A 19,059-nucleotide genomic window follows, 5' to 3' on the forward strand; every position below is an offset into this window, starting at 1 on the left:
GACTTGTGTTTTAAATATGGCATACAAAACCTTTTATTTGTAATCGCCGTCAAGTTTAAATGTAATGAAGTGCAGAAAATAATGTTTTTGATTAAGTGATTATTTTAACATAAAATTGAACGACTGTAAAATCTTGTACTTGTTTTGTTTTATTTCTAAATAGAGATTAAACATGATTAATTTTCAGTTGATAATTTACGACAAACTTTACATTTTGAAAATACTACGAATGGCGCAGTAAACGCCATCTGTAGCACGATGCTACATTTTAGGATTATGTATGCTCCAACAAGGTCCACTTGTGTGAATATCTACTGCCTGCGACGCGCTGATGAGATCCAAAAAGATCGAAATCGCGATCCGCGTCTGGCAGTTTCGACAGAATACAGACCACTTCGAATTATTTTATTCGATGAAGCTAACGTGCCTATCACGTTGAGGTTGGCTACGCCGGGATTCGTTTTCAGCAAGTAGATATTCACACAAGTGGACCTTGTTGGAACATACGTAATCCTAAAATGTAGCATCGTGCTACAGATGGCGTTTACTGCGCCATTTGTAGTATTTTCTAAAACGCACTGTTAAGACAGCAGGTAAAAGTTGGTTTGTGCTCTGTCGGAGCTGCCTGCGACTCGCTGATGAGATCCAAAAAGATCGAAATCGCGATCCGCGTCTGGCAATTTCGACAGAATACAGACCACTTATTTTACATTTTGAATTTATATACATAGAAATTACGAATTTTTGTTAGTTGTATTTCATAATTCCAAAGATACGGGGTGGTGAAGCGGTTTAACGTCTTCACTCACCCTGTAATATTTCTGTCATTTTTACGTTCCCCAATTATCTAATAAGGTAGGCTGTGATTTTTATTACCATTGAGTTACTAATTAACTATAGTTGAATTGTTGGCTAGTCATTCTAAACTGAAAATAATCCATTTTCAATATTAGATATAAATATATAAAATTCGTCGCTTTATGACGTGGTGGAGGCACCGGACATAATGAACGAATTTACTTGTTGTGAAATGAAATAATCATACCATTTTGACCTCCCCTTTTGTGACCAACCATATTCATTAATGAAACGACTCTTCCACTTTACTACATCATCATCTTCATCTACACATACCATGGCGAAGGGAATTTTCGGAACTCGAGTACCAACCAAACCTCTTTTATATCTTCTATTTTGGGAAGAATATCGCAGGTCCTAGTAATACTTAGTACTCGTAGCCTCCGGTTTAGGATTTACATGGATAACCCAACTCCAGTGCCGCTTACACTTGACAATTCCCGAATATAACCAACCCTTGGTCTTCTTCGATGACTTGTTCCCAACGCGTCCTACGAAGATTGCTTTGCGCAGGCAAATTACTCTTTTATTTAAATAATAAAACATCGTCCAAAACCTGACGATTACGAAATCCATACCGGAGGCGCTTCTTATTCTTCGTGAACATTTTTTAAGACACCATATTATCACTTGGTTGACCATATGGAGTAGATACTGTCACAAGTTTTAGTAGGTAGAGCTGGAAGGGTTCAATAGTTCAATTTCCATATAAGTCTTTTACTAACTCCTTCGCGTTCTATGTTCCCATTGTTTCGATGATTTGGTGACCAAATAATTATACAACACAGAGCACAATAAGCAAATAATTAGACGCCTTTTGAAATCAATAATTTCCACATCGTCGAAAAAAAGGGAACGTCAGAAGTCAGGAAAAGCTTTATATGGAAATTGAACCAATGAATCCTTCCAGCCCTACATGCCAAACATACCAATAGCCTAATTAGATAATTGAGGAACGTAGAAATGGCAGGGAGCTATTACAGGGTGAATGGAGACGGTAAGCCGTCTCACCACCCTGCATTTACGTGATTTTGGATTCAACACTCAACTTCTTGACTCTCAACCATCATTGATTATTATTATTGATTTCACTATTTAAACGGTCGCTAATTGACCTATTAACCAACTAGGTGTATTTACATACAGTTTTAAATAAACAATTTAGATGTACTTACTAACTTTGTACGTGTGGCCTAAATAATAATTTATGGATATTATGTAATAATAGGCATGTATAATAATGTACGAGTACGTTAAGTCAAGTCGTATATCTTTTATCAAATAAAAATCTCTGAAAAATCTAATTCCACATAGGCGAGGACAATGAGTGTAATAACCTCAAAAGTTTTACCACCGCTCTCTCTGACGAAACTCTCGATCCACGTCTAATTCCTTGTATGTGATCTAGATTTAATCGGTTCAATATACGAGGTAGTGTATATATTGTATAAAATGATGGAGCAAGCATAATAAATAAAGGCTTGTAAATTTTTATAAACGAAAATAAAAGAATTATTTTATTTGCCATTTATATAAATCCTACCTGTTATGAAGCATAGCAGCTGTAGAATGCATTACATGAGGTAGTGCAGCCTTTATGAGTTTCCATCTGGGTAGAGCTTTTAACGATAAGTTTAAATTCGGTTCTAATCCGGATAATATATTTTGAACAATGATTTTTTCGAAAAGCTTAAATAATTAAAAATAGTTATATTAACTATGGCAACATTATTATAGAAATGATGATAGATACCTTACAAGCTTTCTTTAGTTCCTAAAANAATATTTGAAGACATATTAAAGGCTTCAACGCTTACACTACTATTCATGATTGAACAAAACTTTTGGCAGGTACTGTACGAAAAAGTATGTTTAATGAACAATGGTCGAGAGCATAATGAGCTCATTTCTTCCTACCTACGATTTTGCCAGCGCGCATCCAAGACCTTGGAAGGGGCACATATATTTACTTAATATTATATTTTTAGGATTAAATGAAGTACTTTAAAGAAATACTTTCAACGACTTATATTTATGAAGGAACCGTAACGAGTACTCATAAAAACAATGTCATTGAAGCTATTGGAGACAAAAACATAAATTTAGTGTAGCAACAAAAGCCGAAGATGGATGAATTGAATTTTTGACTTTCCATAAGCGGATGGACGAAGTTTATTGTAGAACAGATTACATTGACGAAAACTTTGTCTGCTGTCAGTACTCATAAAGGCAAATCCTCTCCTATTTTAAAGACCGAGATATTGAATTCCATTTTAACCTCATTGTGTAGATAAAATGGAAAATAATGATAGGAAGAAATTGTTTTTACTGTTTTGTGACATTTATAAAATAATCCCTAATAATTATAATTCACTTTTCTACCAACTATTAGAGAAGATTGCTATTGTTTTTAAATATTAAGTACCTATTGACACATACACAATGGATTAAATACACTTTTACAAAAATTTTTTGCTTCGGTGGCTTCTATTAAGTAAAAGTAATATTCACAAACACTTAAGTTTTAAATATTTGCAGGTTTTTATCATATAGACACTTACAAACAATAGAAACATTAAAATTCATGTAAATTTCATCGATTCTTATTTTGTTTTTATAACAGCAAACTTACCATACATGAAGCCTCATGCAGTTTACCAAGTTTGGGTTTTACGAAGGGGCTGAAAACATCCACTTTTATATAAAAAGCAATTTAAAATCTTCAACATGTTTGTACCTAGTTTGTTTCCACAAAAATATTTGGATTGGTATAGGAAGATAATCATCCGAATAAGCATTTTCGTCTTTTGTATCAACCATTTTTTTATAATGTACCTATTGGCTCTAATTACGTTTATGCCAAGAAATGATACAGCCTTTAATTATTTTTTTTTATTATTCAATAGTATTTTTAAAAAACTGAGGACATTACGGAAAATGGGATTTTAAAGCTTTGTTGTTGGGAGACAAACATTTATTTCAAAGTAAACACAGTTTTTTATAAATTTCATCAGCCGGAGATCTAAAAGTTACTTATCACGATTTATTAGACGGTGGAATTACCGGGACAACTAAATCTTATTCGCCTCTAGAAAGGTGGTGCATTGATCAGGCTGATGCGCGCTCAGGCGCCCTTGTTGCCCTGTCGACGAATATCTGGACCGAATTAAAAAAGACAACAAAGTCATGCGCATTTGTATTGACAGAACATACTTTGATATAATTTGCAAAGGATATTTCGAAACTTGTTTCTACTTTAGTTTTCAATGACATCGACATTCTAAGTAAAATATTTATTTAATACCAAAAAAATAAGATAATCACAAATGAAATAGTAAAATGAAATCTATTTATAAGAAGCAAAATAGGTATATTGTCATAATATTTGGCGTCATAAATAGACTAGTAATAAAATAACTGGAAGCGGGGTTTTCGGAGTGACGAAGCCTTAATAAGATGTGACCACGAATAACTGATATCGACCACAAATCGTTTTGTTAATTGTAAATCCTGAAAATTTTACATTTAAATATTTCCTATAAAATTTATAGTTTTTTTGTTATCCTCGAAAAATCAATTTCGGGTGTCTTTAGACGCAATTTAGCAACAATTCTAATCAAAAGTTTTGGATAATTTGCAGATATTCTTCATCTAAATACTTTTCTCAAAACTTTTAGAAACCCTGGGTAAGATTCAGTTTTGTTTTGGTATCTTTTTCAGCTAATTTTTAAGTGACCTATTAATAAAAGTAATAAAGTGAAAGTTATTTTGAATATTTGAAGTCGTTTATCTTACAAGAATAAAATTATTTGTTCCAAAACCGCTTTGGTCAAGTAGTTGTTAATAAACAATGATTTTGGTTTTACAAATCGGTTCACAAATTTTGTTTCGATAAGGATTTTTTATCTTCGCTTTCCGTTATCATCGGCACACTGGAACTATTTGTAGCTAGCCAGGGCCGACATCAAAATTGTTTTATGTTTCAAATGTCACTAGGAACCTGTGGTCAAAATATTGGTTATAAATGTCACACCCTGTATACTCATTTATGATATTGCAGAGGTTTCAAAGTTACTCCACAACTAAAAAAAATTATGATGATGTGCCATTAAGAAGTAAGCGAAATACGTGTCCACAATAATCAATTTGATGATAATTTGGGTGTCTCTTTTGTATTTTTTAATTAGATATATTGTTATCAGCGTAGTTTGACGAACTCAATTAATTGAAGAGTCACTTTTTTGAATTACATAAAAGCGTGGTGATCAATAACTCCACTCGTGCTTTTTAATTATTTATTTAACGTATCCTAAGGAACAATATCTCGCAAACAAAACACTTAAACAAACACATTTAACAATTACAGATTACAGATAACGAACTACATTGACAGGTAACGAATAAAAATCGTACCTTGAACTGAAAGATGACTGATTAGACAAAAGATAAAAATGCAACATGTTTTACTTGATTGATTTTAAAAATATCTATAGAGCCCATGGAGGGTATTTCGCCCCTCTCTTGAGGCACTGCTTCCGATTAAATTGCAGTACATCTAACCCGGCTAATTTAATTATTCATTTATAGTGGAATAATTTTGCAACTAATCGACCACATATTACTAATTTTTTCCTAAGGCACTGATTCACTTCATTCATCCATCCACCAATGCTGGTGAGTGGGCAGCCCCTCCGAACTACGCTGGAAGGTAGGGCGAAAGACCCTATTCAGCCTCCTTTCAAGAATAGTAAGAATGGCTGGGTGGTGGTTAGGGTGGGAAAATAGATACGGACGAAATGAAGACAGAAGAGAATGAAGGATTATCTGTGGAATATTACTGCCCTAGCGTTCGCTTAAGTGATCCGAGGAAACCACAGAAAAACTTGGGTCAATGTAGGCGGACCCGGAATCCATCCGGCGCCCTGCCGAATGTTAAACAATGGTCTAAATCTCATGGATGTGTGTTGTTTGTTGTTTAATCATTCAAAAGGGGTTATAGGATCAAAGATGTGATTTCGCCATGTCAGTGTTCTGTCGAAGACGACGCCGAGGTAAGTAACGGAGTTGCTCCATTTGATGGGGTAGTTGTTTGAGGTTTTCAACGGGAGAACATAATTGCTTCCGACTGGACCTCGTTAATGGAGTTTTCATCTTAGTTACTAATTTAGGAGCAGAAAATGGTAGAATTTATGAGGGCGATGTCATCGCCGTAAAGGAAGGGAGGGTTTTAATCAATTTTAGTCGGTAGGCGCTTCAGCAAATCCGATACTATCCCCCTTCAGAGGAAAAACTAAACGGAAACGAAAAAAAAGCAGATCAACCCCAGTAAGTTTGATCACCCCCACTTTACGACTCTGTCCGACGGCAGTGGCGGAGGCTCCACGTCAAATAGTTTGGCGTTGTATCTCCTCCAGCAACTGGAAGGATGCTGCTTACATCTAATAAAGACAATAAGGTGAAACTTTTCTATATATTTTGTAAACGTGAAGAGATAATAGCATGAATTGTTTTAAAACGCGGAAATTAGATTTACATATGCATCGTACAAACATGAAAAAAGATAATTGCTGTTTTATATGCTTACGTCGTAATTATATCTCAGGAGATTGTAAAGCGAAATTGAATTGTAGTTAGTGTGGTAGAAGTAGTATTCTTTTGAAGTGCGTCTATATGGAAAACAAAGAAAATGACAATAATGCAGAAACTTTGCCAGTAGAGAATAACAATAAACAAATAGAGAATAACTTAACAACTCTAGTCGGAGCGCCTAAGTTATGCTTACAAACCTTACGCGTCGTTGCCTATTGGGAGTTTAAGGAAAAAATTGTTCACGTTATAATGGATACCGCATCGGAACGTAGAATTAAAGAATAGTTTAATAGCTTTAGAAACACATCTCGGCTGGACAGTTCTAGGTAAATTACTACGAAGACGAAATAGAGTTAATACTGCGCTAATGATTACATCAATGCATAACGCAAGACGGCGATCTATTGGATCTATGGCGACTCGATGCAACTGGAATCACTGATCTAACTGAAAAGCTGAATAAGTCAGAAGAAGATGAGCAGACAAAAAAGTTAATTTTGAAAACGGTAAAATTGACTAGCGGGATAAACACATGGTGATTCACCTTTGCCTGCTATTTACGATATCGCACGACAGCGACTTGATAAAGTTACTAAAAATATTAAAAAACAGAATATTCTTAATTATTACTTGAACTTTTTGAAGCAGTGACTCTCAAAAGGGGTCATTGAGGTGGTACCACATGTCGAAATCAATAATCAAAGTCATCGCCTGCCCCATGAGCCCGTTTTAAAAATGAATAAGGACAACGTCGCTAAGACAACTGAAGGGCAACTCATCGCTGAATACTTGCTCAGAAGTAGTTCAGAGTAGTTTTCATGAGTATGAGATGGGCGTCGTGGTTGATATACGAGGGTGGATTGATAAGTTTCCGGCCTGACCAAGAAAAACAAGGTTTTTAAAAATTTTTTTTTTTTATTTCTCAACATAATCTCCTCCAAGGCTGATACATTTCTCATAGCGGTGTTCCAGTCTATTAATGCCATCTCTATAGACTGATTCGTCAAGCTCCTCAAAATAACCATTTACAGCTTCGATTACTTCTTCATTGTCCGCAAATCTCTTACCGCCAAGCCATTTTTTGAGATTAGGGAACAGAAAATAGTCACTCGGGGCTAGGTCTGGAGAGTAAGGAGGGTGCGGCATCAATTCAAACTTTAGATCGTTGATTTTAGCCGTCGCAACGATTGACGTGTGCGCTGGTGCGTTATCGTGATGAAACAAGATTTTTTTCTTCGCCAGATGAGGTCGTTTAATTTTCACCTCGTGGCTCAAACGTTGCAATAAGTCTGCGTAGTATTGACCAGTGATAGTATTACCCTTTGCAAGGTAATCAATGTATATAATACCTCTTGCATCCCAAAAAACAGTAGCCATAACCTTGTTCGCCGAAAAAATTGTTTTTGCCTTCTTTGGAGTTGGTTCCCCTGGTCCAATCCACTGTTTAGACTGTTCTTTGGTTTCAGGAGTGTAGTGGTGGACCCACGTTTCGTCAACGGTTACGAATCGACGCAAAAATTCGCTTGGATTACGCTTATACAATGACAAATTTGCGGTAGAAATGTTTTTTCGAATCAATTTTTGGTCGACTGTTAGCAAACGCGGCACCCATCTTGCACAGAGCTTTTCCATATGCAAATGTTGGTGCAAAATATGTTGCACACGTTCATATGACATCTTACAGGTCTCAGCTATCTCACGCACTTTCAATCTGCGGTCTCCCAGCACTATTTGATGAATTTTTTCGATCATATCTGGAGTTGTGACCTCAACGGGGCGTCCTGAGCGAGGCCCATCAGAGGTGCTCACACGACCCTTTTTAAACTCGGAAACCCACTGCTTAACGGTTGAATATGACGGGGAGGATGTCCCCAGTGTTGAGTCCATCTCTTTTTTAATTTCCTTCGGCGTTAACCCCTTCAAATAAAAGTATTTGATGACAGCACGATTTTCCTGCTTTTCCATTTTTACGAAAACCACAGAGGCGTCTTGTTCAGCGTGCTGTCAAACCTACACTAGCAAGGAGATCGGGCTGAAACTATAGCTACAAGCTATCCAAGGATGGTACTATAGAATGTCACCTCAAGGTAGGCCTAGTGGCGTCATCTCTTGGTTAGGCCGGAAACTTATCAATCCACCCTCGTATGTAAGGCGTTTTTGCAAATAATCGTAAATGGTAGTTTTACGACATGTAACATTAGTTTGTAGTTTCATTTGTATTAGCGGTAATAATCGATTATATGTAGATATGTTTTATTTTTCAAATGTGTTACAAATTAATACAAATCCAGAAATCAAATAACTTACAAATCTAATTGTAATTATTTTACAAATCATATATGATTTAACTACAGTTACATTTGTATATGTTCTGAAAAACATTTAAAACGAATGAGAGAACTACGAGACCGTTCTTTAGATTTCTGTAACAATCACGTAAATGAAGATTACTATTACAACCCTAGACCTGCTTGAACTCGGGCCCTCAAATCTGCAGAAACGTTGCCGAACAGATCAAGTGCTCGTTGTTGGTATGTCGCCGCTGCGGGGGAAACTGCTCTTACCAAATTTTCAACTAAACTAACTCTGCCTGCTTCATCTAATACATTTAGGTAAAAGTTTGTGGCTTGAGAAAAATTATCTTCGCTTCCATCGTCGTACCTGTAGACGTCACCACTAACGGAATACGGTGGATTAAGTGCTGCTGCCCTTTGACTGACGTTTAACGAATCTACTGAATTCGGATGATAAACCGTATTATTTCCCTGATTATTGTAAGACATTGCACCGTCTCGCTGATAATTTCGGACGTTCAGCGGACAGTTGACAGGAATTTGAAGAAAGTTGGGTCCTAATCTGTATCTCTGAGTATCTGGATAAGCAAACAGTCTTCCCTGTAACATTCTGTCGGGCGAAGGTTTGATTCCAGGCACCATATTTGATGGGGACAGCGCCATTTGCTCGACATCTTGGAAATAATTCGTAGGATTCTCATTCAATGTAAATCGGCCTACTTGAATCAAAGGATATATATCTTCTGGCCATACCTTCGTGTCGTCGAATGGATTAAAGCTACTATTTCTTGCTTGCTCGTCGGTCATTACTTGAATGTACAATGTCCATGATGGATAATTGTTAGATGCAATTGCATTGTATAAATCTCTTATGGCATAATCGGGATCTTGGGCCTCAAGTTGTCGTGCTCTTGCTGCAGTTAAGTTTCTTAAACCCTGATCGGTTAAGTAGTTAAATTTGCAATAAATGTGATGGCCGGTGGCATTAATCAGTTTGAATGTATTAACTCCAAAACCGTCCATATATCTGTATCCATCAGGAGTTCCCTTGTCAGAGAACATATAAAGTGCCATATGAATTGATTCCGGTCTTAAAGTTATAAAGTCCCATTGCTGGTTAGCATCACGAAGAAAGGTTATTGGATTTCTCCTTTGAGCATGGACCATACTGGGCAGTAGAATAGGGTCCCGAATAAGGAATACTGGAAAATGAAGTCCTACAAGGTCCCAATTTCCTTCGTCTGTGTAAAATTTAATGGCAAAACCACGCATATCTCGTCGGGTATCGGTCGAACCGTTTTCGGCTCCAGTTGTGGAAAACCGAACCGCGATTCTCGTTCTTTTTCCAACTCTCTCAAAAAGAGATGCTGCACTATACCGAGTGATATCGTTGGTGACCTCAAAGTAACCAAATGCCCCTGCACCTTTAGCATGACCGTTTCTTTCCGGTATTCGCTCTCGGTCAAAGTGTGCCATTTCATCAATAAATTCTGTGTCTTCCAGTAGTAATTGTCCACGACGGCCAACGGTGAGGGATGCATCCTTGTACGATACTGGTGCTCCAAACCCGGTAGTTATGTAATTGGCCTGGAAAATTAAGCAATAAGTAAGAGGAACAAGTAAAATGATTTTCTCTTCGTAAAAGACTAGACATTTTTCTGTTGTTATTTGATCAGGAAATACCTAAAGGATTCCATTGCATTACTAAAGCCACAATTTCTTAGGAACACTGACCATTTTATCCATTAATATTACATTGCTCGAATGTGCTGTTATTAGCACTAGTTACTAGTGAAAATATTTGAAGACATATTAAAGGCTTCAACGCTTACACTACTATTCATGATTGAACAAAACTTTTGGCAGGTACTGTACGAAAAAGTATGTTTAATGAACAATGGTCGAGAGCATAATGAGCTCATTTCTTCCTACCTACGATTTTGCCAGCGCGCATCCAAGACCTTGGAAGGGGCACATCTCTAGAGAAAGTAAACGAAGTGTAAGTTTACTTTATTTGATTTCGTGTGCGTATACCCAACTGGAGTTCATACAAGAATAATGAAATAGACTCTATGCCAGCTAAGTGAACTGTGACTGTATTAAATAAAAATGCTGACACCCTTCGTTCAAATGAAAGGAGGAGATACTAGCAGGTAAACGGATTTTCTGTTTATTCTAGATGACACAATAGTCATAGAGGTGTCTGTGGATGATGAAGAAAATAAAGGAGACAAATTGAATATTAAGCGGAAACTTCGTATTTGGAACAATGTGAACAGTAAACACATACGTGCTTGATTTCCGAAATATGATAAAGAAAATAAACATCCTGAACACGTAAGGAAATATAAAACAATTCAAAATTATTAATACATAATTTCAACGTGAGTAATCTAATAAGCATATACATACACATTGTAGATCCCTAATTTTTAGATAACATACGTATCGATAAGGGACATCCTGACTAAGCAAGGAAACATAAAATAACTTAAAATTATTGACAATAATCCAAACCTAATAATAGGTGCACTGTTTTTCAGGAATATAACAGTAGACCTTGTTTCGTTTGTTGTTAGAGTTGTGAGCTTGAAGAAAGCTGCGCTGATAAAAAGAACACACTCTAGCCGTAAGCAAGACAGCGACTGTTTGAACGAGATAAAGTATGATTGAATTTGGAATCTCGTCACGGCGCATCCAGATAAAGGGAAGGAGTATATCTCTAACCGCTGGAAATAAGTTGTATACATGCTATTTATTATTGTTTGTTTGCACTGTCATGCGACTGGTCTACATGACTACATGTGCAGGCCTTACTAAGTGGCTTCTTGTACAAGTTTGCACTGTTTCCTTAATAAAGCTCTCAATTACCTAATTAATATATTCGTTCTGTATATATGTGGTTAACCTCAGGTAAAGTTGTGAAATGCCATAAACTCAATCAATTTATAATACTAAAGCTTTGTGGAAATTTCATCCACTTTATTAAAAATTCTAAAAGAGATTAAAGAACGGTTGGAAAATGAAGACTTAAAAGAGATCGGTTTTGTCTTGCAATCAAATAGATCTACGTATTTCCTCCCATAATTGAGTTTATTTAAACACCTTATTCTAGCAGGTGATGCTACTCTCGATATCATCCATGTTTTGTTTTAATCAGAATGTTAAATTAAAAATTACCAATTTTGGTGCATTGCAAAGAAGGGGACGGAATTACACATTTTCTCAGATGATTTTGGTGATTTTGGATCAGCTCAGTTGTATGTTATGGTCATTAAACTTTTGTTTCTTTGTCCTTTGTTAAGCAGTTTAAAAGACATTATGAAATAAAAAACGAAAAAAAATTGTCTTGCAATCAAATCATACTCATGTATCTGCTCCCATAATTTAATATCGCCAATTAGTAGACTATTAAAACGTCTAATTAAAAGGTGACACTAACAACTGATTTTATTCTCCATATTAAGAAGTCTTCTTTAAAATAGAATGTATGTATAATAAAAAATTGGCAATTTTAAAGTATTTCAGGTGGTAGAAAACAAAAGGGAAAAAAGTAGGCGGGACAAACTGTCTACCTGCAAATATATACATATTTGCTTGCATACATTGAAATAACATGCCATGACCATTAAATTTTTACTTGATCTGTTTAGTTGATTGTATAGACATACATACTATATTAAAATATAGGTACAATATAAAATTATTCCATCGGTTAAATGCCACGCGTTAAAGGCTTAAGCTATGTTAGGTTAGATTAATTATCGAATTGGGAAAAAATTTACTTAAATAAAAAAATTAATTCTCCTCGCACTCACAAGCGATTAAAATACATACATACAAATAAAAGACCTGAGAGCACTTTAAATGCACTTTTAATTCGAAAAACTAGTATTTTTCTTACCTGTTGGCCGTAGCTAGATATTACTCCAGCTAACAATAAAACAGCAACAAATTCTAGCATTGTGAACTTCATCTTCATCGTGAGCTCTTCAACAGCTCTGTAGCTTTTATACTATTTGCTTTTCGCTTATCTTGTCACACGAGTGACTTGCTGGTGCACTTAAATTTTCATTTTTTGAGATTACAAGTATTTATCTGTTTTTTATTTATGGCTTATATACGATATAGAAATGGTAACTTTCAGACGTTTAAAAAATATTTAAATCTATTAAAATAAGTGGATTTTATCTGTTAATTAAACGCTTATCAGCGTAAATCAGTAAAATATAGTAATATTATCGAAAAGACAAGTAGCCATTTTTATTCGAAAATACAGTGCGGAACGCGAAGTATAATTAATTTCGGGTAGGTATAACGTGGAAACTTGGAACGAAGGTGTGACTTGTTCAATTTTTTTGTGTTGTATGGGTTTGTTGGATCACTTATGTTTAGTATGTCTCAGTCGACTCTCCGTGTAATCGGTTAGTTATTAAATTTTTGTGTTTCTTGGTTCTTGTGATTGGATTTGTGATCTACTCCTAAAGATTTTTTTCGTTAATTCGAAACGACTGGTTTATATATATATATTTTTTTTGGAAATCCAAATGTTTTAATTTTGTCCAATTGTCACGTCACGTATTGATCATCGACGCAAAACCGCACTTGATATTTTTTTTTACTTTTATTTATACATGTTTATAAAAAATTGAATTTCTCGATATTAATCAACCAAATATCCCTGCACCTTTAGTTTTCCATTTCATCAATAAATTCTGTGTCTTCCAGTAGTAATTGTCCACAACGGCCAACGGTGAGGGATGCATCCTTGTAGGAAACTGGTGCTCCAAACCGGTTGTTATGTATTGTTTGTTTGTTAGATAGTTGTTTTCCGCCACAGTCACGTACTGATCATCGACGCATAACCGCACTTGATAATTTTTTTTTACTTTTATTTATACATGTTTATAAAAAATTGAATTTCTCGGTATTATTCGATAAAAACTAGTGTATTAACCGTTGCAAATTTTTAAAAATAAATACACTACAATTCTAATGCACGCTGCTGATGAATCTTGTACTCGACTTTTCGAAATAAAAAAAATAATAATTGAGAAACTTGAAATAATTTTTAAAGAAATATGTCAAAATTAAGATTATTAAAAGTTACCTAAATTCGGTCATTTACAATCGAAAATGCTAATTTTTGCGTTGTCATAAAAATTTAGACTTCTCCGTGTAGGCGCTCTTAATAGCAGAACCAAAAGTCAATAGCATTGATGAAATTATCGACATTTTTTCAAAAGTATTGTTAGAATACGTATGAATGCCAAAACTCGAATTTAGTTAACGACACCCAACTTTTCTTGGTGTAGGATTAAGTAGGATTAAAACTTAACAAATAGGTATATTTAAAATACGAAGAGTTTGACTCAAAGGTGCAAAAGTGCAAAACCATGATAATGTTTTTTTTATGTTTTCATGGAAGAGGGGAAATCTTCAAAAGACACCCAGCGGTCCATACGACTGGGTAGTGTCGGATTCCCGAGAAAGAAGTCCTGGGACCTACCGACTAAAACCCCTCCATCTCAGGCCGTTCATAATTAGTTTTTGTGGAAATTTTAGTTTTTGTGTGTGTTTTTGTTTTCATGAAATTCTACTGAAAAATTATAAAATTAATTGTAAGAAATAGTTCAACAAACGCATAAAAGAAAATTATTTTGTGACTTTTTATGTTTTATCTGGCCTTTTTGTGTCCGCTATTGTTTATTTTAAAAATCTAATGTAAGATGAGTCTTCGCACAGCAAATAACATGGTACTTTTTCCACTAATTAACATGGAATTTACGTCATTTTTTAATTAATTTTACATTTTTTTGCAGCTTATCAGCCATTTTGTATGAGTCTAATTTCGAAAGTCCAACTTCAAATTTGTGTTCAGCATACTCAAAAACGTTAGTATACAGATTTTCATAACAGAAGTAGAAGAGCATTATAATAGTCTACCTAAAATCATATATGGAATTCATAACAGTCATAATATACAGGGTATTCCATTTAAAATAACATCGTAAAAAGGTCGGTGTCAAATTCCGGTATAACCGGAAGTGCTACATAGATGTCGTTATTTTAATTGAAAAGAGCACACTCAATAGTTCTATTATTCAAATTTTCAAAATTCGAATCGAAGTAGTTTCCGAAATATTCTAAAGGGTAGTCACCTTGCCGGGTAGTCCTGCAGATTTGATTAGGTATACATTTTTAATAACACATCTCGTTTTGGCCTTTCTGCGATAAGGTTATTTGTTTAATGAGTTGTGCGCTGTCGTTTATTTTATGATGAGGCAGAATTGAAAGTATCTTCCGTCCTCTCAGTGGCAAGAGAACACTGTCTATGAAAACTTTAATAACTTAGTGCATCATGATTACTTCTAATTTTGATTACATTTAGTCATAGCTACATCCTTCATTTTGATTACAGTAATCGGTAATTAAAGTTACATAATGGAGTTTATTATACCTAGGCCTTTTGTATGTCGGATGTAGGAGATAAATTAAAGCCTTTACAAGGACGAGAAGTCAAAATGTTCCAGCAAATATACTCCTTGCTAAATTAACATGCAGATGCTTGATTGAGAGAGATATGCGTTAAAACGTTTTTTTTTACGACTATTTAATGTACTTTTAGGCACACATTAACTTTAAAAAACTGCTATATGCATAGTATAGTTTTGTAGAAATTGTTTATCGAATTTTTAGGTTATGAGACCATTACTTGGTCAACGTTTAAAGTATATCTTTTGTTGTAGTTTTGTAGATTTTTTAAACGTCAGAGTCAGTATAACTCTTTGACTCATTTTTAGTCCTAAATTTAAAATTGACTTTATTTGTCACGTACATCTCAAAAACAAGTTTAAAACCTTATAGAAACTTAATGATAACGAAAAAAGTCAATTACATCTTATCTTAGCTATTCACTCATAACATATAAAAAATACTAAGTAAATCTCATGAACTAATATGATATGATCATATTAGATTGAAACTGTTCTTATCATATGGTGAATGGTAACCGGAAAAAAATCCCCTGAGAAAAAAGCCCTAAAAGAAAGCCGCGAGAAGAAATCCCTCTCTACATGTAAATATATAAATAGTTACTTGTGTAAGTAAATATTATTATTAACAATGAAATAAACGTACAGAATGTTTGTTATACAATTTAATAGAAATAAGAAAAGATCCTGTATGCAATTAACCAACTTTGAAAGTATGGACGGGAAGCATGAGGGTCCAAAAGTATTGCTGCTCCAGCTTTCATTCTTACTGTAAAATAGGCATGTTTTTCGCAACGTTCTGCTCTGTGATACTTTAAAAAGAATATTATATCTCGAAAAGGGTAAATTTCAAAAGTAGATAAGTATTATAAAAATCTACCTAAAAGTAGAATTCAAAACCGTCATAATATACAGGGTGTTCCACTTAAAATAACGAAGTTGGTATCAACTTCCGGTATAATCAAAAGTGCTACATAGATGCCGTTATTTTAAGTGATGACTACATATTCAATAACGCAATTGCCCAAATTGTTAAAATTTGAATCGAAGTAATTTCTGTAATATTCTAATGGGTGGTCACCGTGAGACACGTGTTGAAGATCATCGACAACCCTACAAAACTAATATTTCTCTCCATCGAAAATAGAATTTTCTCTTCTCAAAGGTACCTTATGTCCTTTTCTGTACTCCTCACAATATGTTTACAAAATTTCATGATGATCAGTTGAGTAGTGAAGACGTGAAATCGACAACATTGAATTAATTTTTTTGTTGAGTAAATTGGATATAATGATTTAAAATTCGATGCCAATAGTATTTTTTCCTCAATTATTGAGTTTCTAGAAGATTTATGTGGCAAATATTTCTGATTTTAGGTCCCGAAAATGAGCCAAAAAGTATAAAAATGCGGTGTTTCGCATTTTGAAATTGGGCAACTTATGAGTTTCTAACCTAAAAATTCGATAACATTTAAAAACTTTTCCTCATGACAATAAAACTGAAAAAAACATAGACATTTACGATAAAAATATACCTCTATCATTTTTTAAAGTTTTTAAGTTTAAATTGTGCCTAACAATAATGGAGTCGGAAAATCATTTTTTAACGTATGTTTCTCCTTTATTTTCTCAATTTTCTAACCCTTACAGATGGAGTAGTTTTTTCAAATTAAATGCCCCCTCCCTCGAGATGTAATCTATCCAGTAAAAAAAGAAATCGTTAAATTCAGTTCCGTACGTACCCCAAAAAAAATATTCAATCGAATTGAGATCTTCCTTTTTTTCAAATCGGCTGAAAAAGAATTATCGGCTTTTTTTTCGATGCGGAGATGTGCAATGCTTCACGATAAATAATATCATTTCAATTGATTTTTTTATGTATGATTAAAAATAAAGATGGTTTTTTATTTGTCATGTTCATCAATCAGAAAAAATAATCGGAAAAACTAATTNAGACACTGGCCTCTGAGTCGAATAATAGCAGTTCACCCAGGTGAAGACGAAATTATGCGGGTGGTGGCACCTACAAACGATGTATAAAAAAGTTATGTCTGTTACATTTGCTGTCCCTATTTACCAGATTAAGCATATGAAACACTAAGGAATTTTTAATAGCGGTTAATATTTAACAATTTTTAAAAATTAATATGAAATTACTGTATTTGTTTGTATCACTACAGATTACTTCAAGTTAATGAGGATAAATTGTTGCTGTGTTAAATAAAATTGCAATAGTGATTCTTAGTCATTTAATGTTTTGTAGATTTGTCTCGTTTGAAATAATTAACTTGTTTCCATTGAATTACGACCAAAAGAAGTAATAAATGTTACTATAGACCCATGAATAACCGAAGATAAATGCGAAGGTTAGCTGAGGATAGGAAAATGTGGAATTGCGTCTTAAGAATGAGGACAATGCCAATAATTACAGTGGGAATTATGTCAAAAGCATCTTTTTTGTCTAGGAAGTCAGATAAATCAGGACGGATGGTAGAGGTAGGGATATAAAGCAGAAGATAGCGCAGGGTCGAATCGCCTTCAATAATAGTAAGTTACTTCTATACTCCCAAACGGTTAATTTAGAAATTTGAAAAGGATTCTTAAAGGTGTATGTTTGGAGCGCGGCGCTGTACGGGTGCTAAACATGAACAGTGGCCGCTGCGGAAAAGTAAAGGTTAGAAGCGTTGGGAATGTGGTGTTACACGCGAATGATGAGGATATCGAGGATAGAAAAAGTTAGAAATGAAGAGGTACTAGAGAGAAAAGGAGAACAAAGGACTCTATGGAAGTCAATAAGAAATAGGCAAGATAGGTTGGTAGGACACCTCAGGCATGAAAGTCTAGTCAGATACATATTAGAGGCAGAAACAGGAGGGGTAGAGGTATACCTAGATTAGACTACTGTTAGCAAATACTTTAGGATATGGATTGCTCTAGTTTTAGAGAAATGCGAAGATTAGTTCAAGATAGGAAAGAGTGGAGGCGGGTGTCCAACCAGTCTTAGGACTGACGCTCATCTATCTCTACACTATCTTCCTTATCTAGTATATCTCCTAATTCAGGGCCTGCGTATAGGTTCTGTAAATATTCATTCCACCTATCTAACTTTTCCTCATTTTCTATGAAAATGACCCCTGCCTCGTTTATTATATTATTACTACTGTACCCTACATCTTTAAAATTCCTTATTTATATTATAAGCCTCATCGATTTTACCTACATCAAGCATTTCTTCTACTTCATTACACATTCTATCAATCCACTATTCTAGGTATATTTTTAATAAATACCACCTGTAAAATGGTGAGAATTTGCCACTGAACCTGCCGCCCGCGTGTTATTTGTCTTGGGATAGGACAAAAGTGTCCCTTAAATTTACCTTGAAAATCCTACAGTGAGTTACAATACGTGTGCATAAAAAGCTTCTAAAACTAATTTTGGAAAACGAAGCATTTTGCATAAATTTATATTCGGATGTTAGTTATGTTGATTTTTCTGGTACTGCTACCCTTTATAGGTAAAATTAGTCAAAAATGCATAAATGGTACAAACGAAGCATATATTTGACATATTTTTGGGAAAAACGTGACATATTTAAAGCATCACTTATGCATAAAAATTCTAACTCTACTGATAATATCCGGTTTATTATTAATGAATTCAGTTTTATGTATATACAAGCCGGGCAGATCATGTTAGGCCCGAGTGGGTAGTGGACCTTACGTATTCTAGTGAAGTGGGAATAAAAAAGGATAAACAACAAAATAATACTGTTGGAACTATTATTATTATTATTAGAGTTGAAATTTTATTTAAAAAACATTT

The 19,059-nt window shown here is 34.5% G+C and overlaps 2 protein-coding genes and 1 long non-coding RNA gene across 5 annotated transcripts in view; 1 reads left to right on the top strand and 2 right to left on the bottom strand.

Annotated features, from left to right (window-relative positions):
- LOC108733938 (protein unc-80 homolog) overlaps positions 1 to 3,916 on the bottom strand; it is a 97,686-nt gene extending 93,770 nt beyond the window's left edge. Inside the window, exons 1-4 of the mRNA XM_025973580.1 lie at positions 3,596 to 3,916; positions 3,491 to 3,539; positions 2,612 to 2,632; positions 2,402 to 2,547 (exon numbers count right to left, since the gene is read on the bottom strand). Coding sequence (XP_025829365.1) covers positions 2,402 to 2,547; positions 2,612 to 2,632; positions 3,491 to 3,539; positions 3,596 to 3,678 — 299 coding nt within the window. The 5' untranslated portion in view covers positions 3,679 to 3,916. The remainder of the gene's footprint in view (positions 1 to 2,401; positions 2,548 to 2,611; positions 2,633 to 3,490; positions 3,540 to 3,595) is intronic.
- Positions 3,917 to 8,741: 4,825 nt separating this feature from the next.
- On the bottom strand, positions 8,742 to 12,753 carry LOC108733959 (catalase-like). Its single transcript, XM_018465325.2, has 2 exons — positions 12,646 to 12,753; positions 8,742 to 10,328 (listed from the first exon to the last, which is right to left on the bottom strand). The coding sequence occupies exons 1-2, from the start codon at positions 12,721 to 12,723 to the stop codon at positions 8,901 to 8,903; spliced, it is 1,506 nt and encodes a 501-aa protein (XP_018320827.1). The 5' UTR covers positions 12,724 to 12,753; the 3' UTR covers positions 8,742 to 8,900.
- An 86-nt stretch (positions 12,754 to 12,839) lies between these two features.
- The window catches only part of LOC108733961, a 7,934-nt gene continuing 1,714 nt past the window's right edge, over positions 12,840 to 19,059 (top strand). For 2 of the 3 annotated variants that reach the window (XR_003230929.1, XR_003230927.1), the window contains exons 1-2: positions 14,387 to 14,497; positions 14,564 to 14,635. This is a non-coding gene — a long non-coding RNA (uncharacterized LOC108733961). Of the gene's footprint in view, positions 13,166 to 14,386; positions 14,498 to 14,563; positions 14,636 to 19,059 lie in introns of those variants that run through there. The other variant, XR_003230928.1, reaches the window with a different exon arrangement.

The sequence above is a fragment of the Agrilus planipennis genome, unplaced genomic scaffold, assembly GCF_000699045.2.
Source record: "Agrilus planipennis isolate EAB-ADULT unplaced genomic scaffold, Apla_2.0 scaffold43, whole genome shotgun sequence".
Taxonomy (NCBI): domain Eukaryota; kingdom Metazoa; phylum Arthropoda; class Insecta; order Coleoptera; family Buprestidae; genus Agrilus; species Agrilus planipennis.